The following is a 9973-nucleotide window of genomic DNA, read 5'->3' as shown; positions in this document are numbered from 1 at the left end:
TTGCTGGACGTGGCACATAACCAAAGACAATCCATGCATCTTTTTTATTTATTTAACAAATGACTTTTGTGTGTGAACTTTCCCAGAAAAAGAATATTAAGTGAAGAACCAGTCTGATATTATTATTATTATTATTATTTTTTATTAGGTTACTTCGTCCTTAGATGTCAGCACCTTATCTCCTAATCGTTGGATCAAACTAACCCATTTAATCCAACGGGCCCTCACTATAGAATTCTTGTATGATACATTAGGTATGTACATCTCTACTACTAATCCTATTATTTTTTATAAAAAAAACCAAGCATAGAGGCAAACAAAATTAACAATCACCTCTGTATTAGAAAGCAATTGAGTGCCAACGGGGTCTAGTTTAGTAAAAAATGTCTTAACTTGCAAAAAGTGGTCTCAAGTTCGGACCCCAAAGGCACCTTGGTAGTGTACGTATGGGAGGATCTCGAGTCTCTACATTTAGCATCAGTACATTTATATTCATTTAGAAAAGGCATAACAATAGTCAACATCGCAATTTTCTTTGAATTCCGAAAAGTGTGTTCTTGATAAGTTGAGAAAGTGAGTGTAGTCTTGAGTTGTAAATATCAATTAAGATATTTGTTACCTGCAAGCTACTTGTATTATATTTGTCTATATTATACCTTTGGGTTCAGCATGTGCACTCGTTTTCCTATTTAAGGATGTGAGAATAAGCTTGTCATCACAATCAGTATTCATCAATATATCAGAACAGCAGTCGTCTGGGATATGATGGCTTGTGAAAAGAGCAAGATACTCATAATCGGAGCCACAGGTTACCTTGGCAAATACATGTTGAAGGCAAGCGTCTCTTTGGGACATCCAACCTATGCCTATGTGCGACCAATCAAACCCAAAACCGATTCTTCCAAGCTTCTTCTGCACAAAGAATTTGAAGCCATGGGAGCCACCATCTTCCAAGTAAATTAAAATTCCTTCATTTCTTGGCCAAACTGCAGTGAACTTTTTGTTCATATTTAATTTATGACAAGCTATACATATATCATTCCTCATAGTTCATCAAGATACTAAAACTTCATGATATAACAGGGTGAACTGAATGATCATGAAAAGCTAGTCAAAGCAGTTGAGCAAGTTGACGTTGTAATATCCACGGTGGCTGTCCCTCAACATCTCGAACAGCTGAAACTAATCAAAGCCATCAAAGATGCTGGAAATATAAAGGTCAATCTTCCCTTCTTGATCATTATTAATATCATACTGAGTATTGGTTTTTACAGAGAGCTTCACGGACACCCTTATAGGATCCACCCCTGTATTGTATTTCAATTATCGGAATCGTTTATTTTATATATATACATAGGTTTCCTCTCAATAATCATCTCTGAAATTCGAAATCATTTAACCACTTAATTAAATTGTTGTCATTTTGACGGTTTTTTGGAACACTGTGTTCTTCGATGTTATTGATCACAACAACTATCACTTTATCTAATGTCTCGCAAGCATTGAATGAAGACTTCAAACATAGATGATTTTGATAGTTCAAGTAGAATTTACATTAGGTCCCACGAGGTATATATATATATCTCTACATACATGTCTATCCAACCGATTCAATGCTTGCGAAACATCAGACAAAGTTATAGATACATGTCTTATTGAATGAAGACCTTTCTACAGCTATATATGTCTACATACATGTCTATCTAACCGATGTAATTGTAAAATCAGAGATTTATTCCGTCAGAATTTGGAAATGAAGTTGACAGAATAAGTGGGCTGCCGCCTTTCGAGGCTTTACTTGATAACAAAAGGAAGATCAGAAGGGCGATCGAAGCAGCAGGAATTCCATATACTTTTGTGTCTGCAAACTCATTTGGTGCATATTTTGTTGATTATTTGCTTCATCCTCGTGAAAAAACAAACCACCAAGTCACTGTTTATGGCACTGGTGAAGCCAAAGGTGAGTTGAGTTTGCTCATAATTTTGTTTGTTTTTTTTTAATATTACAGACAGTAGACATATTAGTTTCGATTCTCGTATAGTTAAAATTAAATAAATAAATGTGTTGACAAATAAATAAATAAATGCACCAACAAACCCTTAACAATGGAATCGAAAGTCGACTAAATTTATTAGGAAATCTCAACTTGTTATTAGAACTTGTTTTTTTTTTTTTTTTTTCGTTGTTGACGAAAGTGTGATTTATATTCATATAACTAAAATATTAAAAAACATGTTTTTAGTTTTTATTTTATTCAAAATGAGATGGAACATAATTGAATATATCTATATATATAAAACAAAAGGCAGAAAATGTTCTTGGTTAATTCAAACATTAGAATTGAAATTATTAATTAAATGAGGATAATATGGTAAATTCACATTTTTTCATATTAAAAAAATTAAAATTAAAAACAAAATCAGATAATGTGTCCTAATTTTATGGAACATAATTACCCATATTATCTTTTCTTAATTCTAAAAATAAAATAAAAAATAAAACCAATTGCCACATGCATGAGCATGTGCCAAGTGGCTAGTTTACTAATTATGTTTGAATTAATTCTGGTGTCTAGCCGTATTGAACTATGAGGAAGATGTTGCTACCTACACAATAAAAGCAGCAACAGATCCAAGGGTTGCCAACCGTGTCATCGTTTACAGGCCACAAGGAAACATTGTGTCCCAGTTGGATTTGATTTCTTCTTGGGAGAAGAAGACAGGATGCACTCTTACAAGGAGCTATGTCCCAGAAGAAGAAATACTCAAGCTCTCTGAGAGTAAGCAATTAATCTTTTCTTTTCTTTTTCGTGTTCAGAAGTTATATCCAACGAAAGTATTTGATACCAAACAATTCTCTCTCATTGTCTCTTTGGACATGGAAATGGAAGCAAGCAATATGATAATGTGGTAGTGATATTTTTTTTTGTGTGCCCTTCTTTCTTGCAGCCCTCCCGTCTCCGGACAACATAGCGATGTCAATTCTGCACAACATATTCATTAAAGGGGATCAAATGAGTTTTGAACTAACAGAAAATGACCTAGAGGCCTCCGAGTTATATCCTGATTACAAGTACACTTCCATTGATAGCTTCCTCGACATTTGCCTGGTGGATCCTCCCAAGCCAAAATTAGCAGCATTTGAATGACCGGTTTATTTTTGGATAAAATGGAAAACTACTATCCTTATTACTATTTTATGCTTTCTTGTTAGTATTTGTGAATGTTGGCCACTATCTACGTGCAATATGATAATGTGGTAGTTATATATATGTTATTTGAAAATGCCAGGGTCATTAGATGATGTTGCTTCAGAATTCATATGTTACTATCCACAATGCAAATCAAAATATAATTTTTTTAAATTTTTAAAAACTACATATGGGAGGGGGTTTCATGCACAAACAATATCAAGGTGTCATTGAGATTTGAACCTAAGACCATTGGTTTGCAAGTTAAGGCCTTGCAGTGGGATAGATGGTGGACTGATCCCATTGGGCATGATGAAGTCTCTAATCAAAGTAAATATTTATAATTTATTTAAAACTCAAGAAATCCAAAAAGTAGTTTACCTTCCTTAAAGAATTGTTTTCTCCAAAAAGTAGTTTACCTTCCTTAAAGAATTGTTTTTCCTTAAGTAATAGGGTAAAGTGCTAAATACCCTCCCTGAACTATCACGCTAGTTGAAATTTACACCATGAATTAATTTTTCAGTCAAATTAGCCTTCCTACTAAATTTTATAGCCTATTTACCCCCACCGTTAGTTTTTGGCAATTTCTATCCAATTCTCTGTTAAAAAAGTCACATATCAGGCACATGATTCACTGTTGAAATAAAAATTGATTTTTTTTTAACCTCCTTATTTTGTATCTCTGCTAGTCTCGAACCCAAATGGCATTTTGGCTTTGAACACAATTCCAACAAGCTACTGGAGACCAGCAATTTTTTTTTCTTTTCTCTGCTTCGCCAAAGAGCTTGAATGAGAGAAATCAATCGAAGAGAGAAGAGGTTAAAATCAATCGCCGGAAAATCCAAATTTGGGGCTGGGTAATATGGGTTTTGGAGGGGGAGGGTAATATGGATTTCAAAGGTGTTGGTTATGGACACAGATATACCTTCTTCCTCACCTCCTTGTTTGTTCTTTGTTTTAGCTTCCATTGTAAATTGTGCCCTCTTATATGAAGCTGAAGGTGCTGAAGGTTTTGTTCTTTCTGAAACACTTTGTTGCAGATCTCACATAGAAATCTATTTTTTGCCATGTGATTTGAGAGACAAGGCTATTACTTCAGCATCTGGGCTGCTCAAGTATCAAAATTCCAAAAACATAAAAAAAGAAAAAGAGTAAAACTGATATTAATCATGCATGATATGTGTGAAAAACTGATATTAATCATGCATGATATGTGTGAATTAATGCTGGTTAATTAATTTTGATTTGATGAGAAACCTGGGTTGCCCGGAAGATTTCTCTTCTTCTTTGGCGATGGTGGCTGCTGCTGAATATCATGTACTGATGATGATGACTACTGATGAGGGTACAGAGAGAGAGAGAAGAAGAGGCCGAGGAGGAAGAGAGAGGGTTTGCAGAGAGGAGCTGGGTAATCTGGGTTGCAGGGTTGGTGTGTGCCATTCACGTGTTCTTTTTAACAGAGATTTGGACTGAAATTGCCAATAATTAACGGTGAGGGGTAAATTAGCGATAAAATTTAGTACAAAGGCTAAATTGGCTGAAAAATTAATTCAGAGTGTAGATTTTAACTAGCGTGATAGTTTAAGAGGGTATTCGATAATTTACCCTAAGTAATATGCTAAATTGATTTTTTTTTTCTCTGCATAAAAACATTAAATAATAAGACTTAACTATGGCTATTTTCTTGAACATAGAAATGTATGGTGAAAAATGAACAATTTTAACCTTAATCTTAGTACCTAATTAAAGAAAATATTCCAAATAAATATTTATACCTAATCGAAAACATTATACTTGGTCAAATTAATGGATGAAATTATGACATGTGGCAATATGCATCCATCCATGACATGTGAGATGCATGACAAAAATGTACGATATTTGGACCTACAAAGTTTAGTCCTATGTGTTCTTTTTTAGGTGAGAAAAATTCCTCGAACATGAATTTGGAATTGTACGTCCTTTGGTTTTGACTATTGAGAAGTTGAGTCCAAAGTTTTGTGTCAAGTTTTGTCTCCCATATGTCTCGTGTATCTCGTTTCCATGAACTCAAAGATTCCTTCCAAACACAAACCCAATCTACCTCGCAAAACCAGGAGCGGCTCTGGGGTGGTGCAAGTGGCGCCACCGCACAGGGCCCTCAATTCTTAAAGGCCCCAAAAAAAAAAATTCTTTATATTATATATATATATTAATATTATATGAATCGTATATATAGTGTAGCGTATAGATATTTGCACAACAGCGCGTTTAGGGGAGTTGGATGGAGCGCATCTCTCTTTGGCAAAAGGGCCCGAGTTCGATGCTCCTTGAGGTCGTTCTACTAGCTAGCCTTTTTTGATATTATTTTTGCATTCAAACTTTACATAATTATAAAATTTAAATAAAATAAAAAAACAGGAAGCCTTTTACAAACAGGCAACGTGAAGCTTAACTTAACCACACCGTTATTTAATGTTAAAATATGTCACATTTGAGACAACGTTATCCAATTACACTTTGAAAATGATGGCTCATGTGTCATTCCTCCTCCTTGGTTCACATCTTTCGTCTGGCTTCCTTTTTCGTTCTTCTTTTTTCCTTTATGGTACTAGATAGTTGAAATTCATTATGGCTTGCACATTATTTCCTGCATTATAATGACGTGCCAATTTTATACGAGTGAAAAGGTCACCACCAAAGCCTGGTCATGTAGCTTTGGTCGGTCATATATAGTAAGCACGTACAACGAAGTCTTGGGTGGAATGAGATGACTAATAGGATGTGCCAAATCGACGAATAATTTTTCCGAGACTAAAAGCCACCGCCAACACAATGAACTAACCGAAGTCTCTAACGTCCTTTAAGTGATTATTGGAATTCTCATGGAGCAGTTGAGTTAGTTTTGCTAGTTTTATTTCTTTAAGACTTTGGATCTTGAATGACTATTTTCTTGACTCTAGGGAATGAATATTTTGTTTTATAGAAGCGATATTGGGGAGTCGGAAATTGAACCTAAAATCTCTGATGCAATGGTAATTATTCTTAACCACTGAAGCCTATACAAGTCCCTTCAACTTGACAATAAATATGACTAAATCAATATTCTAGATTATGTAAATGATGATGTATGCATGATTTACCTTGATTAGCTGATTTCCGTAGTGCTGCTTCAAAGATCTTGACAATTGTATTAGTGACCTAACAATCTATATCCTAACCGAGAAAAGTGTGAATGAAAATAAAAATCATAATTGGTCTAGTGCTCTTGAAAGTCAAAGTGAATCATGTTGCCACATTGACTTTTGCGTCTTACTTTACCCCAGTAATAGTTTGTAAAAAACACCCATTAAAAAGGATGACATGATGTTATGAAATAATTGCAAGTGCATAATTCGCACAAGTAATATAGAAATAAGTAGATTATTGTTTCAACAGAGACCGTATTGTCCTATTAATTACCAATTATGATTAACCATGGAATCTATTTGTATGATTGCTTAAGAAAACGATCAATGCAAAGGACTCAATAATGTAGTGATTTGGAACAAATGCTTCCCCCAGTAAAGGTCCTGGGTTCGAGTCCTAGAATTCGTGTTGTGTGTATGAGTTTAGTATGTTATTGTTCATCCTAATAGGAAAAGGTCCTCTAAAAGAAAAAATGTTTGATCCATTTATTAAATTCAAACAATTATTTAAACAAAATAACAAGTTAAGTAACGGTTGAGAATCAATTAGACGTTGGTTTTTTGATATTTTATGACGTGGAATGTCATAATGACGTCGGTTATTTGTCGTCGTTGTTTTATGTATCAAAAGATGGCAGTCGATTTCACGACGGTTTGAAATCCTTCTAGACGACGGTGGATTCCCGTCTTCTATTTCTATTTTTGTAGTCTTGTTATTTTAAATGGACTAGTGCTATGACAGAAGAGATGCAAACTCTTGAGAAAAATCAAACATGGGAGTTAGTGCCGTTGCTAGAAGGGAATTGGTTATAGATGGCTTCATACTATTAAGCATAAACCTGATGATTCTATTGACAGGTATAAAGCTAGACTTGTGGCCAAATGTTTTACTCAGACTTAGGGTATTGATTATCAAGAGACATTTGCACTAGTGGCTAGGATCAACATTTTTTTGGGATTGTTTGTTACACAAGACTGTCTTGGCATGGACTTAGGGATTGTCTTGGCTTGTCTTGGCTTAGTTTAAGTTGGATAACACTTATCCTACGTTTGGTGTATGCTTGGACTAGGACTAGATTTTTTTATTTTTTCAAATATATGTATATATATGTATATATGTATTTTATAATATATATATAATATACGTATATATACATACATAATATATATATCACATATATGTGTATATACATGTATATATGTATATTATAATAATATTATATATTATAAATAATATAAACATATATATATGGGGGCGGATCCGTGGCATTATGTTTTTGACACAAGTTTTGACATAATTTTTGGGCCATTAGATTACTTTACTTTCAATAGTTGAGAGATTAAATATTATATGGCAAGTAGTTTTAATTTTTTAAAATAAACAATCATTAATTTTATTTTTTCTCTCATAAAAATAAAAGAAATTTTTTTTCTCTCCAACTTTTTTACTGGAAGACGTAATCTCTCTCCAACATCGATTGTCAGGAAAAAAACAAACCACCAAGTCACTGTTTTGGTCACCGGTGAAGCCAAAGGTGAGTTGACAACATATTCGTTTAAGACATGTTTATGTGTCTGCAAACTCATAATTTTGTTATTTTTTTTAATATTTAAGACAGTAAACATATTCGTTTCGATTCTCGTATAGTAAAAATTAAATAAATAAATGTGTTGACAAATAAATAAATAAATGCACCAACAAACCCTTAACAATGGAATCGAAACTTGGTAGCTAAAAGTCGGCTAAATTTATTAGGAAATCTCAACTTGTTATTAGAAAAATTGTTCTGAAAAATTGCACTCAACTTGTTTTTTTGTTTTTTTTTTTTTGGTTTTGTTGTTGATGAAAATGTAATTTATATTCATATAACTAAAATATTAAAAAACATGTTTATTAGTTTTTATTTTATTCAAAGTGAGATGGAACGTAACTAAATATAGCAAAAGGCAGAAAATGGTGAAACTTCAAAATACTGAAAAATGTCCTTGGTTAATTCGAATATTAGAATTGAAATTATTAATTAAATGAGGATAACATGTTACATTTACATTTTTTCATATTAAAAAAAATAAAATTAAAAACAGAATTAGATAATAGGTCATACTTTTATAGAATATAATTACCCATATTATCTTTTTTTAATTCTAAAAATAAAATAAAAAATAAAGAAGAAAATCAATTGCCACATACGTGAGCATGTGCCAAGTGGCTAGTTTACTAATTATGTTTGAACTAATTCTGGTGTCTAGCCGTGTTGAACTATGAGGAAGATGTTGCTACCTACACAATAAAAGCAGCAACAGATCCAACGGTTGCCAACCGTGTCATCGTTTACAGGCCACAAGGAAACATTGTGTCCCAGTTGAATTTGATTTCTTCTTGGGAGAAGAAGACAGGATGCACTCTTACAAGGAGCTATGTCCCAGAAGAAGAAATACTCAAGCTCTCTGAGAGTAAGCAATTAATCTTTTTTTTTTTTTTTTTCGTGTTCAGAAGTTATATACATCCAACGAAAGTATTTGATACCAAACAATTCTCTCTCATTGTCTCTTCGGACATGGAAATGGAAGCAAGCAAAATGATAATGTGGTAGTGATATTTTTTTTGTGTGCCCTTCTTTCTTGCAGCCCTCCCGTCTCCGAACAATATAACGGTGTCAATTCTGCACAACATATTCATTAAAGAGGATCAAATGAGTTTTGAACTAACAGAAAATGACCTAGAGGCCTCCGAGTTATATCCTGATTACAAGCACACTTCCATTGATAGCTTCCTCGACATTTGCCTGGTGGATCCTCCCAAGCCAAAATTAGCAGCATTTGAATGACTTGTTTCTTTTGGATAAAATGGCAAACTATTATCCTTATTAATATTTTATGCTTTCTTGTTTGTATTTGTGACTGGTTTCTCAGTGCTTTTCTGCTCTAAGCTTTGGGTTATAAATATGTTGTTTCATGATTTGAAAATGCAAGGGTCATTAGATGATGGTGCTTCAGAATTCATATGTTACCAGCTAAATTAACTAATTCATAGCCAAACCATTAATAGAAAGACACATCATAAAAGCTTTTTTAAACGATGACAATTACGATGATACATGGTCAATGTCTTTTTTTTTTTTTTAAATTTTTTTTAAAAAAAAAACTACAAGGGGTAGGGGGTTTCATACACAAACAATATCAAAGTGTCATTGAGATTTGAACCTGAGACTATTGATCTACAAAACCCAGTTTTAGTGGGATTGATGGTGGACCCCATTAGGTATGATATCTCTAATCAAAGTAAATATTTATAATTTATTTAAAACTCAAGAAATCCAAAAAGTAGTTTACCTTGTTTAAGGAATTGTTTTTCTCCATAACAACAATTAAATAATAAAATCTGCTGAGTAATATGCTAAATTGTTTTTTTTTTTTCTCTGCATAAAAACATTAAATAATAAGACTTAACTATGGCTATTTTCTTTAACATAGAAATGTGTGGTGAGAAAAATGAACAATTGTAACCTAAATCTTAGTACCAAATTAAAGAAAATATACCAAATAAGTAAAAACCCTAATCGGATACTTCATACTTGGTCAAATTAATGGATGAAATTATGACATGTGGCAATA

General features: G+C 33.1%; 1 protein-coding gene across 2 annotated transcripts; it reads left to right on the top strand.

The window, feature by feature from the left end:
- The first annotated feature begins 733 nt into the window (after window positions 1-733).
- On the top strand, window positions 734-9227 carry LOC117626046 (isoeugenol synthase 1-like). 2 transcript variants are annotated; one of them, XM_034357683.1, is made up of 5 exons: window positions 734-954; window positions 1084-1218; window positions 1729-1960; window positions 8609-8812; window positions 8987-9227. In XM_034357683.1, the coding sequence occupies exons 1-5, from the start codon at window positions 763-765 to the stop codon at window positions 9184-9186; spliced, it is 963 nt and encodes a 320-aa protein (XP_034213574.1). In that variant the 5' UTR covers window positions 734-762; the 3' UTR covers window positions 9187-9227. The 2 variants fall into 2 exon arrangements, with proteins under 2 accessions (XP_034213574.1, XP_034213573.1); XM_034357682.1 differs by lacking the exons at window positions 8609-8812; window positions 8987-9227 and adding exons at window positions 2577-2780; window positions 2950-3204.
- The last annotated feature ends 746 nt before the right edge of the window (window positions 9228-9973 follow it).

This window comes from Prunus dulcis, chromosome 4 (assembly GCF_902201215.1).
Source record: "Prunus dulcis chromosome 4, ALMONDv2, whole genome shotgun sequence".
In the NCBI taxonomy this organism is placed as follows: domain Eukaryota; kingdom Viridiplantae; phylum Streptophyta; class Magnoliopsida; order Rosales; family Rosaceae; genus Prunus; species Prunus dulcis.
Note: the sequence above shows the minus strand (reverse complement) of the source record. Positions and strands in the feature narration are given on the sequence as shown.

Bases quoted from the DNA above. Each gene is read 5' to 3' on its own strand.
- LOC117626046 (XM_034357683.1), top strand. From the start codon at position 763: ATGATGGCTTGTGAAAAGAGCAAGATACTCATAATCGGAGCCACAGGT. The intron at 955-1,083 runs GTAAATTAAAAT...ATGATATAACAG, and splicing joins TGGGAGCCACCATCTTCCAA to GGTGAACTGAATGATCATGA. The intron at 1,219-1,728 runs GTCAATCTTCCC...TTGTAAAATCAG, and splicing joins AAGATGCTGGAAATATAAAG to AGATTTATTCCGTCAGAATT.